General features: G+C 30.6%; 4 protein-coding genes across 7 annotated transcripts in view; 2 read left to right on the top strand and 2 right to left on the bottom strand.

Moving 5' to 3' along the window:
- LOC128956532 (uncharacterized) overlaps positions 1 to 5,729 on the top strand; it is an 82,196-nt gene extending 76,467 nt beyond the window's left edge. For 3 of the 4 annotated variants that reach the window (XM_054302252.1, XM_054302250.1, XM_054302249.1), the window contains 7 exons: positions 1,594 to 1,703; positions 1,837 to 1,971; positions 2,072 to 2,259; positions 3,913 to 4,204; positions 4,768 to 5,078; positions 5,170 to 5,378; positions 5,533 to 5,729. In XM_054302252.1, coding sequence (XP_054158227.1) covers positions 1,594 to 1,703; positions 1,837 to 1,971; positions 2,072 to 2,259; positions 3,913 to 4,204; positions 4,768 to 5,078; positions 5,170 to 5,378; positions 5,533 to 5,684 — 1,397 coding nt within the window. In that variant the 3' untranslated portion in view covers positions 5,685 to 5,729. The remainder of the gene's footprint in view (positions 1 to 1,593; positions 1,704 to 1,836; positions 1,972 to 2,071; positions 2,260 to 3,912; positions 4,205 to 4,767; positions 5,079 to 5,169; positions 5,379 to 5,532) is intronic. The other variant, XM_054302251.1, reaches the window with a different exon arrangement.
- Positions 5,730 to 7,921: 2,192 nt separating this feature from the next.
- On the top strand, positions 7,922 to 11,107 carry LOC128956555 (CCAAT/enhancer-binding protein zeta-like). Its single transcript, XM_054302277.1, has 2 exons — positions 7,922 to 9,478; positions 9,558 to 11,107. The coding sequence occupies exons 1-2, from the start codon at positions 8,033 to 8,035 to the stop codon at positions 11,070 to 11,072; spliced, it is 2,961 nt and encodes a 986-aa protein (XP_054158252.1). The 5' UTR covers positions 7,922 to 8,032; the 3' UTR covers positions 11,073 to 11,107.
- Positions 11,108 to 12,188: 1,081 nt separating this feature from the next.
- On the bottom strand, positions 12,189 to 20,025 carry LOC128956498 (matrix metalloproteinase-24-like). Its single transcript, XM_054302216.1, has 9 exons — positions 20,016 to 20,025; positions 18,141 to 19,087; positions 17,814 to 18,030; positions 17,250 to 17,477; positions 16,374 to 16,703; positions 14,867 to 15,330; positions 14,213 to 14,348; positions 13,790 to 14,001; positions 12,189 to 12,345 (listed from the first exon to the last, which is right to left on the bottom strand). The coding sequence occupies exons 1-9, from the start codon at positions 20,023 to 20,025 to the stop codon at positions 12,283 to 12,285; spliced, it is 2,607 nt and encodes an 868-aa protein (XP_054158191.1). The 3' UTR covers positions 12,189 to 12,282.
- The window catches only part of LOC128956497 (collagenase 3-like), an 8,768-nt gene continuing 3,750 nt past the window's right edge, over positions 19,983 to 25,000 (bottom strand). The window contains exons 5-9 of the mRNA XM_054302215.1: positions 24,589 to 24,918; positions 23,229 to 23,638; positions 23,010 to 23,145; positions 21,704 to 21,915; positions 19,983 to 20,118 (exon numbers count right to left, since the gene is read on the bottom strand). Of these exons, the coding sequence (XP_054158190.1) occupies positions 20,056 to 20,118; positions 21,704 to 21,915; positions 23,010 to 23,145; positions 23,229 to 23,638; positions 24,589 to 24,918 (1,151 nt within the window). The 3' untranslated portion in view covers positions 19,983 to 20,055. The remainder of the gene's footprint in view (positions 20,119 to 21,703; positions 21,916 to 23,009; positions 23,146 to 23,228; positions 23,639 to 24,588; positions 24,919 to 25,000) is intronic.

The following is a 25,000-nucleotide window of genomic DNA, read 5'->3' as shown; positions in this document are numbered from 1 at the left end:
AGTTATTTAGATATTATTTTTTTTGGTGTATGATTTTATCATAAATATATAATGTATTTTTATGTGTTATATTTAGATTTATTATAAAAAACAAAAAAAATAATAATAAAAACTTTATAATACTTATATAAATAAAATTATAAAATAAGTTTCAAATAATAGTATAAAATAATAATAATAAATTTAAATAGTACTTTACAAATAATAAGTACATTATATTATTATTAATATATATACATTATTATGTATTATCAAAATTTTTAATGTAAAAATACATATTATTATTATTTTTTTTTGTTGGTTTTTATTATTATTATTATTATTAAATTTAACTAGCACATTATTTATTTAATTTTTTTGGATACCAGGTGCTTGAAAAAATTAATCAAAAAAAACAAAAAAGTGCCGACACAATTTTTTTTGGGCATTTTTTTAATAAAAAAAAATATACAAAAATTTTAACTGTAAAAATAACTATAAAGTATCTAAATTTAATTTCAACAAAAAATTTATTATTATTATTATTATTACAGTAGTTTTTTTCCACATATTTATCAAATAAAATATACTAAAATATTTTTTCTACAAATATTATTAACATATATATAAATTTATATAACTTATATAATTTATATATATTTATTACAATTTATTTTATATCAATAAAATAGTGTATATTTTTTTCTCATTATTATTACTATTATTACTAGCATTGATAACATAGTTTAGACTAATAATTGGTTATATATTGAATATATATATAATAACTATATATATATATATATATATATATATACTGTAAATCACATAATGATTGAGAGTATTCATTCATAAAATACAATATATATAACCAAAAAAAAATTTAATGAAAAAAATATTATATATTTGTTATCATTATTATTATTATAAAAATTTTTATTTATATTGAAAAAAACGGTTACATTTAACGGTACAATGAAATTGTAGTACAAATTCAATGTCATATAATTTATTTACAAAAAAATATATTTATATACTAAAAGAGTGATTAATTGGGGGAAAAAAGTAATTATTTTTTATAAATAATATATAAAATACTATTATATGCGATAAAACTAATCTTATATTATTTTATACTTAATATTATATTTTTTAATACTAAATAAATTTTATTAATAATTAAATAATTCATTATTTTTAATTAATTAAATTACATTTAAATTTTTGATTTTATTTTTTTTTTTAAAATAAAAATTAACATTTTTTTCAAATTCCTAATTGAAATTTACAACAACAAAAAAAACAAAACAAAAAAATAAAATAATAATAATTATTATTATTATTATTAGTAAACTAACAGTTTAAACTAAACAATTATATAATAAAAAAAATTAACATTTTCATATTAATCAAACTATATATATATACTAATAAATTATTATTAGTATAAAAAAATATATTAACAAACATTTAAAAAAATAAAAATAAAATTATTAAATAATTATATATAACATATATTAATTTTTTTTGAAAAAATATAGTTTTATAAATTAATAATTATTTTATTTTTGAATTTAATTTATTTTTTTTAAATATATTATTATTTATTATTAGACGACAACGTATATCGGGCTTCTCCGAGACGACTAAAGGACAGGCATCGTCACGGGTTGGCCGGTAAGGATGGCAAAGTGCCACAGATATCGGTGTCGGACTACTCAGAGGTAAGGGTGTGTGTGTGTGTGTGTGTGTGTGTAATGTCCTAATAACCTGAATAAACTGTATTTATATTGTATTGAAAATTGTATTTATTTATATATATATATAAAAAAAACTCTAATACCTGTCCAATCGTAGAGCTTCTCCAATCGTGGATCACTGGCCAGCAGTGGCGGCAATAGTGGCGAACGCCAGGAGTCGGCCGACGGCGGCGACACTGAACACGTGTTTGCCTATCATTCCCGAAGTCAGACATCGTTGTCATCGTTTGGGGTAAACACCCAGTGGCTGATACCCAATCACCCAATTAGCTATATATCTATACTTATATATTTTTAAAAAAAACCTAACTTTCCCCCACCCAATTTATTAGGCTCGTAGCGAAAGTTTATCAAGCGTTTACAGTGCCGCCGGCGGCGGCCGTTTCGGTACAGTTGCCAACATTACCGGCGAAGTCCTGTTTTCCATTAGCTATAACTATAAGGCCGGCGCTATGGAAGTCTATATACGCGAGTGCCGTAATCTGGCGCCGGTAGACACCAAACGTCAACGATCTGATCCGTATGTATAGTATTATTATTAGTATTATTAAGGAAAGGGAGGGTTTCTGTTGGGTTGGGTTTAGGATTTCAATATAATATATTATATATATATATATATATATATATATATATATAAATTAAATTAAATTTTTTTTTCGTAAAATATAAATTCAATATACTTTACAAAATAATAATAAAAATTTAATTTATTATTTATAAATGTATTTATCTATAAAAAGTATTTTTATTTTCCTCTATCTGTTTAATACCCATTTGGGGAATACTGTAGTTTTTTTAAGGTTTTTTTTATATATATAAATAAATTAAATTTATGTTTTTAAATAATAGGAAAAGTAGGTCAACACCGGTATCTACCGGCTCTACAATTATATATATACAGTAAATACTATATATATTAACTTAGTTTTAGCCTAAAAATATACTGCATATTAAAGAGAGAGACTATTATATATAAAATTAATAATCATATTAACATAATTTTATATATATATATATATTATATACTAATACTTATTTAATATACGAAAAATTATTTTAATAATTAATTTATGTAAAGTTTTTTCAATATATATATATAATTACTTACCAAGTATAATCTTATATTAAATTATAATAATAATAATAATGTTAAATAAATACGATTTATTAAAAGGTTGCCCTGGCTAAATTTATTTATGTGTATTTATTATATATATATATTTTTAAAAATATATCTGGATCAAGGTTAAATACTATAAATTATTATAATTTTATATAGAGGGGCCCTTGATAATATAGATATATATATAGTATAATTATTAGTAAAATAAAATATTTTTATTAAAAAAAAGATAATAAATATAATGATAAATATCTATCTATCTATGAATAGCAACATATAATTAGTTAAATAAAAATTATTTGCCATTAGAAACCAATATAATTAATAAAAATAAATCAATATATCTAGATTTTTATATATACCTAGATTACTTATTATTATGGACAATTTTGAAGTACCTGGGATAAATATATTTAATAAATTTAATTATGTCTATAATAAAATATTTTTAAAATAAATTATAATTATATTATATATATAACTAGTATTATCCAGTTTATTCAAGTATTATCATTAATATACAGTATATATATATATGGATATTAAACCCAGATTGAAAAATATAGATTATTAAAATAATTGAGTTATTATATAATCTATATAAATATATATATATATATATATATATACAATAAACTAAACAATAATATAATATATGATATGATATATATGTTTTTAAGTGAAATTTATAATAAAAAAAAAATAAATAAAAAATTTAATACTATTTTTGTCCGAAAACATCTAAAATAAATAAATATTTTAAACTAAATTTTATTATTAAGATTATATTATAATAGTATTATTGGTATTATACCGGTAATACATTTATTTACTGTATATATAATAATAATAATAATAATAATAATAATAATAATAATAATAATAAATCTATATTATTAAAATTTGTTGTTTACCCAGACAACCAAAAATACAGTAAACAATATAATAGAGATAAATAAATTAATAAATAATCATTTTTTTTGCTAATAATAATAACAATTTTGTTTTTTAATAATTTATTATTAATTTTTTAATAAACTGTATTCACAGATACGTAAAGGTATACCTATTACCCGATCGGACAAAATCGGGTAAACGTAAGACCAAAGTGAAAAAACATACACTGAATCCAGTGTTTGAAGAGGTTATGAAATTTTATATGACTATCGGTGAGGTTGAGACCCGTGACCTATGGATAAGTGTATGGCATTCAGACATTTTCGGTCGTAACGACTTTCTCGGCGAAGTAACGTTGCCGTTGGGTCACGAAGTTTTCGAGACGCCCGGCCTCAAGTGGTATCCACTTCAGGAAAGGGTAGGTCCACGGATCCAACCACTAGTGGTAAATACTTGTGTGTGTGTGTGTGAGTGGATGGATGGATGTGTCTGTCTTTCCTGAAGGGTATATGAGTGTCTGTACACATGATGTTATAGTCAAGTGCTCTCTCTCTCTCTCTCTCTGTCTGTCTTTCTCTCTCTCTCTTTCTCTCTCTCTTTCTCTCTCTTTCTCTCTCTGTCTCTCTCTGTCTCTCTGTCTCTCACTCACTCACTCTTGAAATTTTTTTTCACATTTGACTTTCCCTCTCAAATATATATTATTATTATTATTATTATTATATATATATATAAATGTAATATTATAATAGAAAAAACCAATAATAATATAACTAAATGTTAGGTCAGAATATTCTTGAGTTAGAGATTCACTTCAAACTAATGTTTTCAAGTGTTTTGGAAAAATAAAAATATCTCTCTCTCTCTCTCTCTCTCTCTCTCTCTCTCTCTCTCTCTCTCTCTCTCTCTCTCTTTCTCACTAATATATTGTTGTTTGAATTGTCATCTCAATTGGTTTGTTTCTGTATTTATTTATTTATATTATTTATTTATTAATAATAAAAATAATAGCTTGAAGTATGCGACAACCAGTCGACCTATAGGGGCGACATATTTTTGGCACTCAAATACGTACCGAAAGATACATTGGTTAGACGGCCACCACCACCACCACCATCACAGCCGCAGCCGCCATCGTCACCGCAGCCACCAGTTCAACATAGCAGCGGCTCTACAACCGGCACCGGTAGTCAAACATCGTCGCCCACAATGTCGTCATCGCATACAACGAAAAGCAATGGCGAACTACATGTGCTCGTTAAGGAGGCGCACAATTTGTTGGGTACCCGATCTAATGGTACATCAGATCCATTTTGCAAATGGTATGTCACCAAGTCCATCCTCCCTCCCACACACACCCTCACACATAATTTTTTCATACATACCTTTCCTCCTATCAATCCAATCAATTAGCTATCTATTACCGGATAAAAGCAAAGCTAGCAAACAGAAAACACCGGTTATGAAAAAAACATGTTCACCCAAATGGAATCATACGTTTATTTTCGATGATCTATCGGAACTGGATCTTAGCCAACGGTGCCTGGAGTTGACTATCTGGGACTACGACAAGATTACTAGCAACGACTTTCTGGGAGGTGTACGTCTAGGACTAGGACAGGGTTAGTGTCTCTCTATATATATATATGTGTGCTAATTGAGTGCATAATTTTTTTTTGGATATTAATATATAATTTTTGTTTATATCTATCCAACCCATACCATACCTACCCATACCATCTAACCCAACCCAACCAACCACACACTAAACTATAGGTAAATGTGAGGGACATCCATGCGATTGGATGGACTCTATCGGCGATGAGGTAGCCCTATGGCAGCAGATGCTATCCAGGCCTAACATGTGGGTCTACGGGGAACTGCATCTAAGGCCCAGTATGCAGCCTAGACTACGTTGCCAACAATAATAATTAATTAATTAATTACAATATTGTTAATAATTATATTAATATTTTAGTTGATAAATAATAATTGATATTTAAACTGTTGATGCTAATAATAATAATAATTATTATTATTAATTAATAATTGATATTATATTTGTTATACCAAAAAAAAACACACAATTAATAAAATACATTGATTCAATTTGAAGCCAATTTTACATTTAATATATTTAATTAATTAATTAATAATATACACTAATTATATATATTTACTAAATATATATATTACTAACCGATTTATTAAACTGACAATCAGTTTATTATTTTATACCCAAATAACTTATAAACTAATTCAATGATTGATTGAAATTGTTATTTAATAATAAATAATTGTTATTATTATTATTATATACAATGATATATAAAATAATAATAATAATAAATTAATTATTTATATTGTATTTTTCAAAAAAAAACTATAGATTATTATTATTATTGATAATATAAAAACTTTATATAATATTAAATTATATTAATTTTTATTTTGAACATAAAATACATATATATATATATATATATTATTTATAATATTACATGTGGGTTTAATTTTTAGACAAAAAATTATATATTTAAAAAAAATATTAAATGTTAAATTATTTGAATATATTTTAAATTATCAGTTATTATGAAAAAAACAAAACAAAATTAGATTAATTAATACAAACATTCAAATTAGATATATATATATATATATATATATATATATATAATAGTTATTAATTATAGTTTGTTTTGTGAAAAAAAATGTTTTTAATTAATTGAAATATATTTTTTAATAATAATAATAATAATTATAATTATCTATTATATTATCAAATAATAAGTGTCTGAAATACCGGTGATTACATGTATTTTATTGTTTAAAAAAAATTTTTGTTTATTCATACATTAATAACTAATAAATATATTATATATATAAATAAAAAAAATTATTTATATATATAATTATATGTACATATCTAATATAAATATATATATTTTTTATTAATTATTATAATAATAATAATAATAATACGATGTCTTAACATTTTAATGTACAAAAAAAATTAATTAATTAATTATAACATTTACAACAAATTTTAAACCTTGAAATTGTTTAAAAATTCATACAATTAATAAATTATAATTATTAATAATTATATATATATATATATATATCATATATTTAAATTAAAACTTATATATTTATAATTAATATAGAAATAAACCAAATTAAATCTAATTTAATAAAAATATTATTATATTAATATACAGTATATATAAATTTATATATAATTAAATTTAAAAAACCTATTTTTAATAATATGATAATAATAATAATAATTAATAAAAATGTGCTGCACAATTTTTTTAACACCATTATATTTCACACATTAAAATAAAATAAAATAAAAATTAATTAATTAATAAATAGATTAAATTAATTTATTTATGATTATTAAAACTATTAAATTAAAATTTAAAAAAAACAACAACGATTTGTATTTAATATATACAATATATTTTTACAATAATTAATCGTATAATTGTTATTATATATATATATAAAATAATAATATTATTATTATAATTATTATTAATTAAAATTTTTAATTGTATAGCACATACACACACATACACACACAAACCTATGTTATATAAAGTTTATATATATATTAATATATATTAATATAATATAATTAATTAAAATTATTAATTATATTTTATTTATATATAATATATATATAATATAAACTATTGTTATATCTATATTTTTAATTATATATATATATTAATACAATTAATGATGATGATAATAATAAAATAAAATTTAAATTATTATTGATATTATTATTATTTTTATTATTATTTTTATTACCCTATCTATTGGATTAATTAATTAATTAAAAAATTATTTTTAAATTAAATTGTTTTAAAACGTTTTATATGTTTTTTTTTATAAATGTTTATTAACTGTAAATTTAAATACAATGACAACACAAGTGTTAACCAACACATGTATGTGTGTGACATCAAATGGGACCAAATTGTTCTATGCACTCAAACAGTATAAATAGATACTATTTAATACTACATTACTATATTTAATGCATACAATCAATGTTCAACACATGTTATTATTATTAAATAAAAACCGCATACAATATATAAAAAAGTACCAATTGGTATATACTATACATACCAAACAATTTGGTACTATTTCTTACTATAGTTTAAATAGTAAACAGCATTGCAATACATTTACATTGAATTTAAAGCATTTTTTTAATTAATTAATTAATTAATTAATTGATTTAATAACCACTTGAATGGCACCGACGGTACCGCCGGCGACCAAATGGTACGAATGGCGTGTATTTGACGAGTCGGCGGCCACAGCAGCGGCCGCGTCGGTGGACAACAACACGAAAAAACCGAAGAAAAAGATTGTCCGCTACGATCAACAACGTGTCCGCGAGTTGCGAGAGGAGGCCAATCGGCTATTGGTGGCCGATTTGGACGCCTATTATAGCCGCCAGACTAGACGTAAGCTGCGCGGCGGTCCCGATGGTGGCGGTGGCGACGGTGACGGCAGCGGCGGCGGTGATGATTGGCAATGGATACGGCAGGTATTGAAATCGGGAACACTGGCCGATAAACTATCGGCCCATACACTACTACTGCAGGACTCGCCCGTCCATAATCTGAAAAGTCTACAGCAAATGGTCGGAATGGTATCACCGAAAGCCAAACGCGAATGTCTGCTAGCAATGGACACACTAAGGGATCTGTTTATCGGCGATCTGCTGATACCCGACGGGAAATTGCGTACATTTCAGGAGTTGATCCAGTATTACGACGACGATAGCAACAACAACAACAAGTCGGTCAACAACAAGCAGTCGGACAGCGAAAAATCGGCCAAAACTAAGGAAACCAATCGGAAAAAGTCGCGCAAACGTCAGCTAATTATCTGTCTGTTTGAAGATCAACTGAAATCCTTATATCGGCAGTTCATCGACGCAGTGGTCAGCGTCGGTAAGGACACTACACTGGAGACAACCAAACACAAGTCATTGTTGGCCGTATTTGATTTGCTGGTCAACAATGGCGAACAGGAACAACTACTACTCAGCCAGTTGTGTAACCGATTGGGTGATCCGCTACCGAAACTGGCCGCCCAGGCCATGCATCTGCTGAGTCAACTAATCAATCGACACCATCCGTTCATGAAGCCGGTAGTCGTCGACGAAGTCGAACGTATACTATTCCGGCCAAACATTACCCCGAAAGCCCAATACTATGGGCTATGTTTTCTGACGGAAATTATGTTTGACCGTAACGCTGATGCCGATCGTCAATTGGCCAACAAATTAGTGCGGCTATATTTCGGGTTTTTCCAATCGTGTTGCCGACGCGGTGATATTCAAAACAAAATGATGTCCGTACTGTTGACGGGTGTTAGCCGCGCGTTTCCCTACTCGAAACTACCGCCGACGGTAATGGACGACCATTTGCAGACATTCTATAAGCTGATCCATTACGTCGAAGTCAATACAGCCATTCAGGCTTTATGCTTGATATTCAATATATTGGATGTCCAACAAACTGGTCACCTAACCGACCGATTCTATACAGTACTATACAGGCATCTGTTGGACGTACCGCTCGATACCTGTTCCCGACGGGCGATGCTTTTGAATTTGGTTTACAAAGCCATGAAAAAAGATCCGATTGTCCGACGGGTTAAGGCTTTTGTTAAACGATTATTACAGGTATTTTGAGATTTTTTTTTGATAGTCTTGAAATGTGGATCTAATTAATGGTATGATTTGTTTGTCTTTTTGTTTTCAGTTGGCATTAACTCATTCGTCATCGTTGGCCACAGCGATACTCATACTGGTATCGGAAGTAATCAGATCCAGACCGGGATTGTTGACAGCGTCGGAAGCTTTTCTCAATATGGATGACAATCAACACCACAACATCAACAACAACAAGACTAACAAGAAGAATGGCGTCAAAAACAATACTGAAGACAATGACAATGAATCGGATAATAATGACGACAACGACGACGATGATGATGACGATGAACACTATGAAGACGTACTGCTCAGTGATGATGATGTCGACGACGACAATAAAGTGGTCAACAATGATGACGATAGCGATAGACACGAACAACAACAACAGCAGCCATCAGTTTCATGGGTACACAACAAGAACATGGATACCAATCGTACAAAATCGACACACTATGACCTATCGGCACGTAATCCGCTCTACGCTTCCGCCGAGTCGACCGGACTCTGGGAGTTGAACTCCTTGTGCCGACACTATCATCCCAGTACCGAATTGTTTGCCGAAAAAATCTTGGCCAACAAACCCGTTGACTATTCGGGTGATCCGCTAAACGATTTTACTGTCAAACATTTTTTAGATAGATTTGTGTTTAGAAATCCGAAAAAGATGTCAAACAAACGGTCGTCAAAAGAGAGCCGAATTTTCGGTCGGGTACCGAATCGGACGACTACGAAGTCGGGACCCACTGCTGTCGGGACTGCCGCTGCAGACAATGATATAACAAGTGCTGACTATTTAAATCAACCCGAAAGTCGTGTTTCGGTTGACGAAAGGTTTATCTATAACTATCTGAGACAACGAAAAGTATTGCGCAAAGAGATGGGAGGCGCCGATGATAGCGACGCCGACAGTGTAACCAGTGTCGAGTTTGACCGACTGCTCGATCGATTGGAACCAATGTCCCGACGGGAACAACGCGGCCATGATTTTGCCAAAGATTTGTTGAACAAGAAAAAGGCGTCGAAGAAGAAGAAGTCGAAGTCATCAGATGATGACGAAGAAGACTCGGACGATGATAGTATGGATGAGCTGAACGACGGCGGTTCAGATTTTGGCGCCGATGATGACGACGACGAAGAAGTGGACTTTGATGCCGATAACGATCCAGATTTTGCCGATGCGTTCGGCGATATTGACGACGATATGGAAGAAGCGTTAGGTGGCGTCGATGATGATGATGACGACGATGAGGACAGGGATGGAAAGAAGTCGTTGTTACTAAAGAAACGGCCGAAACAAGGAGTCGACAGAATGACTAATTCGTTGTTTGCATCGGCCGACGAATTTGCCGAACTATTAGAGGACAACGAGTTGGATAATGACGACAGCGATGATAGTGGCGGCGGCGGTAATGATAAGGACGGGAAGGGACGGCCGGTTAAAGGCGGCGGCCGTAAGGGAGGATCGGATAGAAAGCAAGAGTTTAGAGCCAAACGCAAACTGAGCCGAAAATATCAGAGAAATAAAAAGCGACCGAAAGTTAACGTTAAAGACTTGTTATAAACAAAAAAAAATTTTATTTTATAATTTTATTTTTAAATTAATTAATTTTCTCTCTCTTTTAATAATTAATTTGTTTGTAATTGTATTTTTCATACATATATATATATATATTATTATAAAATCATTGATTGATTAATAAAAATGACAATAATTTTTGTTTTGTTTGTTTGGCATATATTATACCCAATAGTATATACAAAACATTAGACAAAAAAAAATATTGAATAAAAATTGAAACTAAAAAATAATTGCACTATTTTATTGATCATTATTATCAATCAACAAAAAAAACACTTGTATTGAACTCAACTGTCTATATATCTGTCTATCAGTCTGTCTATCTGTATATATGTCTCTCTCTAACTCTCTCTCTCTCTCTCCGAGAGAGAGAGAGAGAGAGAGAGACATATGCTTTTCAATAGAGATTTTTTGTCATTAATTAAATATAAAATATTAATTAATTTATATAAATGTTATGAATTTCGGTCAATTAATTTGTTACAGTTTTTAAAATTAATTTAATTAAATTAATAAAAAATATATATCAATAATAATCAGTTAATACCAGTGATATTAAATTAATACTAATTTACTTAATTATAATATACAACAACAACAACAAAAATATATGTTAAAATTATTATTTTTTTAAATTTTATTTAATACAATTATTAATTTACAATTTGATTTTTTTAGATAACAATATATTAAATATCAAATTATTATTATATGATTAGTTTTATTTGAATTTAACAATTTTTTTAGTATGCAAATTATACATTAATGTAAATTACAATATTTTTTTAAAAAATAAATATTTTTAATAGTATTTTATTTGTATATTTATATTTTTAAGGGTGAGTTAAAACTAATATTTTATTATTTTTTTTAGAAAATAAATATCATCATTAATATGTACAAAATATTTATTTATAATCAAATATATTTAAAAAATAATTAATTTTCACTTTCATATAGTAGTAATTATTCATAAAATTAAAATTATTTATATATATATTTAAAATGTTTGGCTAAAAAATAATAATATTAACAACATTAACAACAATTAATAATAATAATAATATTTTTTTGTGAATATATATTAAAAGCTAGTTTTTGTTGTTGTATTAATTAATTAATTAATAATAATAATAATAATAAAACGGCCGGTCATTATCACCCCCGACACCACACATTTTACACACGCTTTTCAAACGCATCCAAACCAATACATAGATGTCTTACGGGGATAGGGAGGCGTACTCTCTGTTGGCTATAATATAATACAGTTTTAAAAAATATAATAAAATTTTTTTTTAGATAAAATAATAATAAAAGAAAATAAATTATTTTTTATATATTAAAAAAATAAATAAATCTGATATCAATATCTAGACATTATATAACTATTATTTTGTTTTGTATAATAATAATTAGATCCGGAAATCATAGGACTGTTACAAATACAACAAAAAAATTTTTTTTAAGTGAAAGTTTGTTGGGTTTTATCTTTAAAAATAAAAAATTTATTAATAGTTTTTGTTGTTGTTGTTGTTGTTGATGATGAATATAATAATAAATTTTAACAAAATATATATATATAATATATACATAATATACTGTATAAAAGTGTATGAAAGTGTAAAACTATATAAAACTTTTCAAAATTAATCACTTTTTTTTATATTAATCACAAATGTATTCAAATTCATTGCCACACAAAAAAAACACCTATTTTTTGTGCAAAACAGTACTATAAATACTGTAATACTATTTAGCCAAAAGTTTAACCATTAAAAACATAAAAATTTATTTTTTTTTGATAAAATATATAAAACTTGAAAAAAAATATTTTAATAGTGAAAAAAATTTGATAATATCCTAAAAAAATATGTGAACCACACTTGAACTTTCTCTCTCTCTCTCTCTCTATGAGGGGTTACCTAAACTTATTTTATAGACTACATGTGCCGCCAGAAACCGCCCACCCTTGTTTTGATTATCATTTTTTTGTTGTTGATTCACTGTCACTGATAATACTAAACTTATATTATTTACAGTACTACACATATGTATAGTCAGGTGTAGGCAAATAACACCTAATCTATTAAAAATCATAAAGTTTTTTTTGCTGCCCATATATATATATATATATATATACAGTGTATATCATTACAGTTAATGTATTTAGATATATATCACAAACACTATATATATATATATATAATATTATAATTGATTAGAGATTATTATAAATCTCTCTTTCTTTTCTCTCTCTCTCTCTCTATCTATCTATCTATCTATCTATCTATTTATCTCCACACACACACACGCACACACACACGCACACACACACTTTTAGTAAAACAAACTAAAAAAAGTATAGCAACTAAATTGATATAAAAAATAGCTCACATTTTTCAATCAAAATAATAGTAATAAAAATCTCAAGAAAAAAATGCTAACCTCTCTCTCTCTCTCTCTCACTCACTCTCTCACTCACTCACTCACTCTCACTCACTCTCTCACTCACTCACTCACTCTCACTCACTAAGAAAATAAAAAGTAAAACACATATAACTTTCCATATATTGGAAATTTTTTTTTTTTATAAATATAATACTGATATAAATAGATAGATATACTGTATATAATACAGTATATAAGGGAACAGTATGTCTACTAAAAATGTACAGTAGTTTAATCATATTACTAACCTTAAAATGATTATCGATTCGGGACAGTCGATAAAATAGGTCGCCTTTGAAAAAATATATCGACTGTTTCATAGTGAATACGGCATCGACATTATAGGGCACTTGTGGCCATTTGCTGGCAATGGGTTTGGGCGCCTCCTTTTTATTTCTAGAATCTATATCTGTCTGATTTTTACTACTATCCTCTAAGATATACGTCCAGTATTTAGCACCTGTAGTAGTTGTGATGTGTGTGTATGTGTATGTGTGTGTGATAGATATAATGGGATAAAAAAAGTGAAAAAATACAAAATAATTATAACTATAATTATAATATATTTATTTATTTATTTTTCAAAGTTATATATATAATTTGTTGTTGGTTTGTATAATTAACTAATAATAATAATAATAATAATAATAATAATAACTAACATAACTAACCATTAAATGCATAGATATAGCCGTCCAATATGAATACCGCTTTGGACACCGGCGGTAATGATGGATACAGTTGTTTGCATTTTATGGGAAAGCCGGGCGCCAGTTGATCATCAGTATATTTATAGCAATCGGCATCCTATAGATAATAATAATTACAGTAATAATATTTTTTTTTGTTACCGAGGACAGTTATGTTATCAAAAAACAACACACACACACATACACACACATACACACACATACATACACACATACATACACACACACACACACACACACACACACATACATACACACACACATATATATACACACATACACACACACACACATACACACACACACACACACACACACACACATACATACACATACATATATATTTACACACATACACACATATACACACATACACACACATACACACACACACATATACACACATACATGCACACACATACATACATATACACACACATACATACATATACACACATATACACACACATATACACACACATAGACACACACACACACACACACACACACACACACATAGATACACACACACACATAGATACACACACACACACACACACACACATAGATACACACACACACACACACACACACACACACACACACCTATACTACCTTAAACACCATAATCCTACTGTCGGGCAACTCGATAACCGCATTAACATTGCCGCCGCCGCCATCCGCGTAAACACCGGGAAACTTATGGTCAATCAGTTTCGGATATTCGGGATCGACAGACATTTCGTCGCTTTTGATACGCCAATAGTATTTACCCCGGAATATGAATATCGACGACGAATTGGTCGGTTTGTACATTGCGTCCACTGTCTGGCTATTGGCGGTAGTGTTGTTGTTGGCGGCGGCAGTGGTAGTGTTTTTGTTGCACAGACTGGGTATTTCGGCCATACCCTGACGCGGACCGTATAGGATATGTATGGCTCGGATATCGTCCTGCGATAGTTTCCAATCGGGCCGGTAGGGCGGATAGACCGGGTTCATGAGTGAATCGGATACATCCGAATGGTCCAAACCCAGTGAATGGCCTAACTCGTGGATGGCTATCACCAATACATTGGATCCTATAGAGAGAGAGAGAGAGAGAGAGAGAGAGAGAGAGAGAGAGAGAGAGAGAGAGAGTGAGAGTGGAGGTTACAGATTATAGGTGTCTATATAATGAACATACTAACAACAGTTGTGTTACTAACTATACAATAATATACTGATTGGCAAATAACATGAGGGGAGTTGGGGTAGTGGTAGTGGTGGTGAGTGGGGAAGTATATGACAGCAGATATAGATGGATGGATGGACAGGTAGTTAATGGATAAAAATGGACAGTCGATCAGTCGGGGTGTCTATATAATGAACATACTAACACACTTGTGTGGCTAACTATACAATAATATACTGATTGGCAAATAACAAGTGGGAAGTTGGGGTAGTGGTGACGGGGAAATATATGACAGCAGATATAGATGTATGGATGGACAGGTAGTCAATGGATAAAATGTACAGTCGATCAGTCGGGGGGTGTGTGTGTGTGTGTATGTATATAGTGAACAGTCCTAACAATTGTGTGGCTGACAATACAATATACTGATTGATTGGCAAATAACATGAGTGGATGTTGGGGTAGTGGTGGTGGTGGTGGTAGTGGTAGTGGTAGTGGTAGTGGTAGTGGTAGTGGTAGTGGTAGTGGTAGTGGTAGTGGTAGTGGTGACGGGTGGTGGTGACGGGTGGTGGTGACGGGTGGTGGTGGGGAAATATATGACAGCAGATATAGATGTATGGATGGACAGGTAGTCAATGGATAAAATGTACAGTCGATCAGTCGGGGGGTGTGTGTGTGTGTGTATGTATATAGTGCACAGTCCTAACAATTGTGTGGCTGACAATACAATATACTGATTGATTGGCAAATAACATGAGTGGAAGTTGGGGGTAGTGGTGGTGGTGGTGGTAGTGGTAGTGGTAGTGGTAGTGGTAGTGGTAGTGGTAGTGGTAGTGGTAGTGGTAGTGGTAGTGGTAGTGGTGACGGGTGGTAGTGACGGGTGGTGGTGACGGGTGGTGGTGGGGGAAGTATATGACAGCAGATATAGATGGATGGTATGGCCAACAATACCTTTGGGTACACCGATTGTCCATTCTTCGTCGTCATCGAAGTGTGCGTCGCCGCCGTACTGCGGAAAGTACGAGTGGGCCAGTACTTTGCCGACACCGTCCAACGGATCGCCGTCTCCGTGTTCGCCATTTTCCCAGCGTATATCAATAATGACATCCCTGGCCGGTGTCGATGCCGGCATACGGGTAAAGTTCAGTGCGGATACATCCGACCAGTATTTGAATGCCCGGGCAATCTGTTCGTCGATTAATTTTTTCTGTGCTTTCTTACGGAATTTCGACGGATATTTGGTTATCTTATACGTAATGTTTTTGATTTTCCAACGGCTACCTGTGCCCGACCCGACCCCCCGACATATAATAAATGTATTCAAAAAGAAAAAAAATAAAAACAAAATTTAAAGTAAAAATTTAAATTAAAAAAACTTTTTTTTAAAAAAGGTTTGTTTGTTAAGTAATTAATAATAAACACTAGGATTGCCAGTCATTCTCATTATATTAAAATAAATAAATAAATAAATAAAACCCTTAATTGGATTTTTCAATTGAAATTTATAATAAAAATTATTAATTATTATTAGCTAAATATATTTTTTTTTGTTGTTAAAATAAATTAAAATAAATAATTAATAATTGTTATTAATATAATACAATTGCTATTTATTCACTAAACATATATTTACCTAAAATAAAAATTTTTTTTTAAAAATATAAATAAAATTTAAAAAATACGATATATTGAATAAAAAAAAATACGGTAATTGATTTAAATAGGGCATAGAAATTGGTGAATAATTTATGGCTATCCTATCCTATGGTATATAACCGACCCAAACTTTTTCACACCCACCCCTACCCTTCCAGTTATATGACTTACCGGCCAATGTATGTCGTTTGGGTCGACTTTTTGTGTTTTTCAATTTTCTCTGCAATTTTCGCATTGTTTTGCCAATCCATACACCGGTTTCATTCATCTTAAGATCGATAAAATTACGGATCTGCTGATTGAGTGTCATATAGTTGGGCGCCACCCGCTGTTCGCCCATATCTTTACCCCCGCACCGGGGTTTGTTCATAGCGATCAGCGTCGACTTATCGGTAACACCTAATCAATAACAACAACAAACTATTATATACATAACAGTAGACAAACATATACACACATACACATACACATACACATACACATACACATACACATACACATACACATACACATACACATACACATACACATACACATACACATACACATACACATACACATACACATACACATACACATACACATACACATACACATACACATACACATACACATACACATACACATACACATACACATACACATACACATACACATACACATACACATACACATACACATACACATACACATACACATACACATACACATACACATACACATACACATACATACCGGTAACTCTGAGACGCATAAATCGTTGAAACATTTTCAATGCCGTCTTTATAATGTCGGCCATGGTTTCGATATCTTCGCGCAACAATTGGCCAAAACTTGGCCGCTGTCGCCAACCGAGTTTGTATCGGTTCTGGTGGGCTGACCAGCGATCGCTGGCCGCCTGTCGTATTAGTCGTTTGACGGCTGCTATATAGCCGAACCGTTTGAGATAATCCTATTAAGACATTAAAGGCAGAGACATTAATAGGACAGGTAGTTGAGTGAGTGAGTGTGTATGTGTGTTTGTGTGTGGGCACAGGTATGGTATTATATACAATATATTACCGTAACTTCTGATATGGAAACGGGTTTATCATTTTGTCCGTAATACAAATCAAAACGTTTCAACAGTCTTTGATACCACGCTTCGGGTATCGGCGGCGGTGTTGTCGTTGTTGTTGTTGTCGACAGTGTTGTCGACAGTGTTGTCGACAGTGTTGTTGTTATTGTCTTTGTCTTAGTCTTAGTCGAAATTGTAGTCAACTTCTTGGTCTTTGTCCTGATTTTTGTCGTTGTAGTCGTGGTCTTCATCGCAGTCTTCTTCGTTGTCTTCGTCGTTGTCTTCATCGCAGTCTTCTTCGTTGTCTTCGTCGTCGTCTGCGTGGTCTTCATCGCAGTCTTCGTCGTCGACTTCTTCGTGGTTTTCGTCGTCGACTTCTTCGTGGTCTTCATCGATGATAATAATCCATAATAATTGGTAACAACTTTTTTGTTGTTGTTGTTGTTGTAGTGATTTCTGGCGGCTGTTTTGGTGGTCATCGTCATCATCGGTGTCCTCGTCATCGGTGTCCTCGTCATCGGTGTCTTCGTCATCAGTGTCTTCGCCCTCGTCATCGGTGTCTTCGCCCTCGTCATCGGTTTCCTCGTCATCGGTGTCCTCGTCATCGGTGTCCTCGTCATCGGTGTCCTCGTCATCGGTGTCCACGTCATCGGTGTCCTCGTCATCGGTTTCCTCGTCATCGGTGTCCTCGTCCTCGTCATCGGTTTCTGGCCACCATTACTACTACTACTACTACTACTGGCCACTGGCAACTTACGGATAGCCTTGACATTATGGGTTGTGGAGGCACTGGTAGTGGTTGTTGTCGTCCACTGGTTAGGATTCAACGGGTCGTATGGTTTCCGATGATTGTATAGATTTTTATGATTTTTATAGGCATTATCAGCTCCGCCGTAACCGCCGTAACCTCTGCTGAATATGACTTTAATTTGCTTACTGTTTACCACCGATACTATTGTCGATAATAATAATAATAATAATAATAATGTAATTATTATTAATAATTTCATTGAGTATTAGTATATATTTTTTATTGAATATATATTTATTTATTTTTATGTTTTATTTATTTGTAATTTTTTATAAACATGTTATCAAAGTTTACAATAATTATAATAATAATAATAATAATAATAAATATTATAGTATTGAATATAATTTATGTAATTTTTTTTTAATATTATTTATTTATTAATAATAATTAGTCATAACATATGTGCAAATTGTTAATACAATTATCGATATTTTTTTAGTATATATCGATATGTAATAAATTTTTTTTTTTTGAATTATTAGTTTTAATAATTAAAGTTTTCAATATGAAATAAATTTAAAGTTAATGAAATATAAATGTTATAAATTTTATTTATCAATAAATTTGTTAGTTTTTTTTTAAAAAAATAAATTAAATAAAATAATTTTTAAAATTGTATTTCAATTATCAATATATAATAATAATCTAAATAAATAATAAAATATATAAATAAAATTTACTAAATAGTCCACAAAAAAAAATATTTATAAATTTTTTATTTTAAAAACAATAATAATATATAATTTATCAGCAAATAAAACATTAAATTAAATAATAATATATAATTTATCAGCAAATAAAACATTAAATTAAATAATAAATATTAATAGATAAATAAATATATATATATATATTAAATAATAAAAATTTTAACTTTTTTAAATATTTGTATTAAAAATTATTCATATAATTTATTTATCGTATAATATATTATATATTAAAAACAACAAAAATTTCAAACAACAACAAACAATAATAATAATAATAATAATAATAAATAATTTTTTATTTGCATAAATATATTAAAAGCCAGTTTTAATTGTTGTTATTGTAGTAGTAATTAAACGGCCGGTCATTATTACCCGACACCACAATTTTAACAACATTTACGAACATCCAAACCAATACATACTTATCTTACGGGGATAGGGAGGCAAACTATCGGTTGGCTATAATTAAAAAAAAAATTATATAATTTAAATTAATTATCAACAAATAAAAATAATTAAGAAATAGAGAAAGAAAGAGAGATTTCATTAAAATTATTATAAATTTTTATTTTTTTTATGAATAATAATAATATTTTATTTTAAATAAATTAAATTTTTTTATTTTGTGTGTGTGTGTGATATACTGTATAATATTTTCATATGTATATATTATCAAAAGTGTAAAAATAATATTTTCAAAATTAAATAATATATTAATCACTTTTATTACTTTTATGATATTTATTTATTTATTAGCCATTAAACACACACACACACACACACACACATAGATACATGCATACACACATACACACTTACATATATATACATACACTTACATATACACACACATACACATACACATACATGCATACACACACACACACACACACACACACACACACACACACACACACACACACACACACACACACACACACACACACACACACACACACACACTTACATATACACACACATATATACAGATAAACATTTTAAAAAATTGAAAACAAAAAAAAAGTATAGCAACTAAATTGATATAAAAAAAATAGTTTACATTTTTCAACCAAAATAATAATAATTTCCAGAAAAAAAATGTTAACCACACTTGAACTCTCTCTCTCTCTCTCTCTCTCTCTCTCTCTCTCTCTCTCTCTCTCTCTCTCTCTCTCTCTCTCTCTCTCTCTCTCTCTCTAATCAATGAGGGGTTACCAAAAAAAAAACTCATACATAAGCCGACCAAAATACCGCCCACCCTTTTTTCAAAATTATTTTCATTCACCTGTTAACTGATAAAACTTATATATAATACATAAGCACATACAGTACTACATAACATACCGATTATATTAGGTGTAGGCAATGAACACCTAATCTATACTAATAATCATACATTAATTTTGTGTGTGTGTGTGTGTGTGTGTGTGTGTGTGTGTGTGTGTGTGCACTGCCCTTATATGATGATGATATATATTGCACTTATAATAGATTATAATTGATTAGAGATTTTTCTTTTAAAAAAAATATATACAAAAATAGAAATTTTTTACTTAACTTTAGAAAACTATAAGTTAAATACTCTTAAATGTTGACTGCATTTTAAACAGTATATCATTGATATAATTTTATGATAGATAGATGGGAACGGTATGTCTAATACAGGATAGTACTACACATACATACAGTACATACAGTACATACACACATACACACATACACACATACACACATACACACATACACACATACACACATACACACATACACACATACACACATACACACATACACACATACACACATACACACATACACACATACACACATACACACATACACACATACACACATACACACATACACACATACATACACACACACACACATACACACACACATACACACACACATACACACACACATACACACACAAACATACACATACATACACATACATACATACACACACACATACATACACACATACATACACACACACATACACACACACATATACACACACACATCATTATATACTAACCTTAAATTGATTATTGAATCGGGACAGTCGATAAAATAGGTCGCCTTTGAAAAAATATATCGACTGTTTCATATTGAGTACAGCGTCAACATTATCGGGTACTTTAGGCCATTTGCTGACAATAGGTTTGGGCGCCTCCTTTTCATTCAAGGCATTTATCTCTGTCGGGCTTTTCTTTGAATCTTCAACGATATATGTCCAGTACTCAGCACCTGTATGTGTGTGTGTATGTAATGATTAATATGTGTTAAATATTACTGATATAAAGTAGATATTAGTATATACTGTATATATAAATTTAGGTGCAATTGAAAAATACTGTACTTTTTTTTATCTATTTTTTTGCAATTTTTTTTAATAGACAGTACAGCTGTATATCATATGTTATATATACAGTATATATATACAGTATATATATACACATATAGTATAATGTTATCTAAATATATTTTATTTTACACCACATTTGATTGATTGCTTAGTAATTTATAAAAACTATAATACAGTATATAAAGTATAGTTAGTAAAAAAAATCAAGTTTTGATTTACTTTCACTAAAAAAAAAATAAATTAACATTTTTTTTGCAAAAAGTTAGAAATTTTTGTTTGTTGGATCATAAGTTTACTAAAAAAAATAATAATAAATTAGTTTATCTTATAATTAAATAAATTTATAAATATATATATTATATAATATCATATATATATATATATATAAACTGATTCTATAAATTAATATATAAAAATAAATAATTAATAACAAAAATAACTGAAAATAAAATAATATAATAATTACTATACTTATTAATAATTTACAATATATGTAGATTTGTAATAATTAATATCAAATTGTTTTTAAATATTCAAAAAAAATGTTTGCTAATATATATTAAACACATACACACACACACACACACACACACACACACAGAGAGAGAGAGAGAGAGAGAGAGAGAGAGAGAGAGCGAGAGAGAGAGAGAGAGAGAGAGAGAAAGAGAGTCCAAAACACACAAAAGTTTGAAAACTTTTTTAAATGTCTAAAATAAAAAGTATTTTTTTTATAGATATTTTATTTGTATGAATAAAATAGATATATTTGTTGTTATTTTTTACAAAAAAAAAATTAAATGTTTTAAGTTATATATCAAATGTATAGCACAGTCGTGTTTATATATACTGTATATATATATATATATATATATATATATATATATATATATATATATATATATATAGAGAGAGAGAGAGAGAGAGAGAGAGAGAGAGAGAGAGAGAGAGTATTTGTATATATTTTGTAATAACTAACCATTAAATGCATAGATATAACCGTCCAATTGGACGACAGCGCTGGGCTCAGCCGGTAATGATGGATACAATTGTTTGCATTTGGCTGGAAATCCTGGAACCAGTTTATCATCGATAAACTTATAGCAATCGCTATTCTAAGAGTATTAAAAAAAACACAACACAGTTATGTCAACAACCAACCAAACCAACACCAACACCAACACCAACCAACCCATACCTTAAACACCATAATACTAGTGTCGGGCAATTCGATGGCCGCATTCAAATTGCCGTCATCGAGACCGGGAAATTTGTGGCCAATCGGTTTCGGATATTCCGAATCGATGGTCATTTCATCGGATTTGATACGCCAATAGTGTTGGCCAATCATTACGAAAATCGATGTCGAATTGACCGGTTTGTAGACAGCGTCGGCAGTCATATTCGGGTTGCACAGATTGGGTATTTCGGCTACACCCGGACGCGGTCCGTACAGTATATGTATGGCCCGTATGTCGTCCTGCGATAGTTGCCAATTGGGTCGGTAGGGCGGATAGACTGGATTCATGAGCGAATCGGATACATCCGAATGGTCCAAACCCAGTGAATGGCCCAATTCGTGTATGGATGTCACCAATATGTTGGATCCTATATATATATAGAGGGAGAGAGTGAGAGTGGAGGTTACAGATTATAGACACCAATAATGGGGGCGACTGTCGTGTGGTGTTGGGTTGGGACTCAATTGATCGACGATAGGATGAGTATGTATTGGATGGGGAGGGGGGTATCCTAACACTTGTGACTTTGTATGGATGTCACCAATATGTTGGCTTCTATATAGGACGGGGGAGGAAGGGGTACGGATTATAGACCACTTAATAATATTAGTAAAATCACACTTAATGGGGGCGACTGTCGTCTGGGGGTGGGTTTGGACTCAATTGATCGACGAGAGGGTGAGTATGTAGTGGATGGGTGGGGGGTATCCTAACACTAATCGACTGAGTGATACATATAATATGACTGGACTGGACTGGACTGGACTGGACTGGACTGGACTGGACTGGACTGGACTGGACTGGACTGGACTGGACTGGACTGGACTGGACTGGACTGGACTGGACTGGACTGGACTGGACTGGACTGGACTGGACTGGACTGGACTGGACTGGACTGGACTGGACTGGACTGGACTGGACTGGACTGGACTGGACTGGACTGGACTGGACTGGACTGGACTGGACTGGACTGGACTGGACTGGACTGGACTGGACTGGACTGGACTGGACTGGACTGGACTGGACTGGACTGGACTGGACTGGACTGGACTGGACTGGACGGTTAGATCATAGAAAACTCGGAGGTTATTAAACAGGTAGTCAATGGATAAAAAATGGACAGTCGATCAGTCGGGGTGTGTGTGTGTATATATATATATATATAGTGAACAGTCCTAACAATTGTGTGGCTGACTATACAATAATATACTGATTGATTGGCAAATAACATGAGTGGAGTTGGGGGTAGTGGTGGTGACGGGTGGCGGGGGAAGTGTGGTGCGGTGACAGTAGATATAGATGGATGGCCAACAATACCTTCGGGTACATCGACTGTCCATATTTCGTCGTCATCGAAGTGTGCGTCGCCGCCATACTGGGGAAAGTACGAGTGGGCCAGTACTTTGCCGACACCGTCCAGTGGATCGCCGTCTCCGTGTTCGCCATTTTCCCAGCGTATATCAATGATGACATCCTTGGCCGGTGTCGATGCCGGCATACGTATAAAATTCAAATTGGATACATCCGACCAGTATTTGAATGCCCGGGCAATCTGTTCGTCAATGATATGTTTTTTGGCATTTGTACGGAATTTTGACGGATATTTGGTTATCTTATACGTAATGTTTTTGATCTTCCATCGGCTACCTGTGCTTTGCAGGGCATCCCATTCCCCCGACAACGTAAATCAATACAACAACAAAAAAACATTATTTAATATATTAAAAGA

The sequence above is a fragment of the Oppia nitens genome, unplaced genomic scaffold, assembly GCF_028296485.1.
Source record: "Oppia nitens isolate AA-2021 unplaced genomic scaffold, nextdenovo-longstitch-racon4-pilon3 scaffold30_pilon_pilon_pilon, whole genome shotgun sequence".
NCBI classification, from domain to species: Eukaryota; Metazoa; Arthropoda; class Arachnida; order Sarcoptiformes; family Oppiidae; genus Oppia; species Oppia nitens.
This window is presented reverse-complemented; position numbering and strand designations above follow the sequence as displayed.

What these genes read in the sequence shown, in the direction of transcription:
- LOC128956555 (XM_054302277.1), top strand. Translation starts at nt 8,033, where the DNA reads ATGGCACCGACGGTACCGCCGGCGACCAAATGGTACGAATGGCGTGTA. An exon ending in TTGTTAAACGATTATTACAG is followed by an intron (nt 9,479 to 9,557) that starts GTATTTTGAGAT and finishes TTTTGTTTTCAG; the next exon opens with TTGGCATTAACTCATTCGTC.
- LOC128956498 (XM_054302216.1), bottom strand. An exon ending in TTTCCATATCAGAAGTTACG is followed by an intron (nt 18,031 to 18,140) that starts GTAATATATTGT and finishes ATGTCTTAATAG; the next exon opens with GATTATCTCAAACGGTTCGG. An exon ending in TATGCGTCTCAGAGTTACCG is followed by an intron (nt 17,478 to 17,813) that starts GTATGTATGTGT and finishes GTTATTGATTAG; the next exon opens with GTGTTACCGATAAGTCGACG.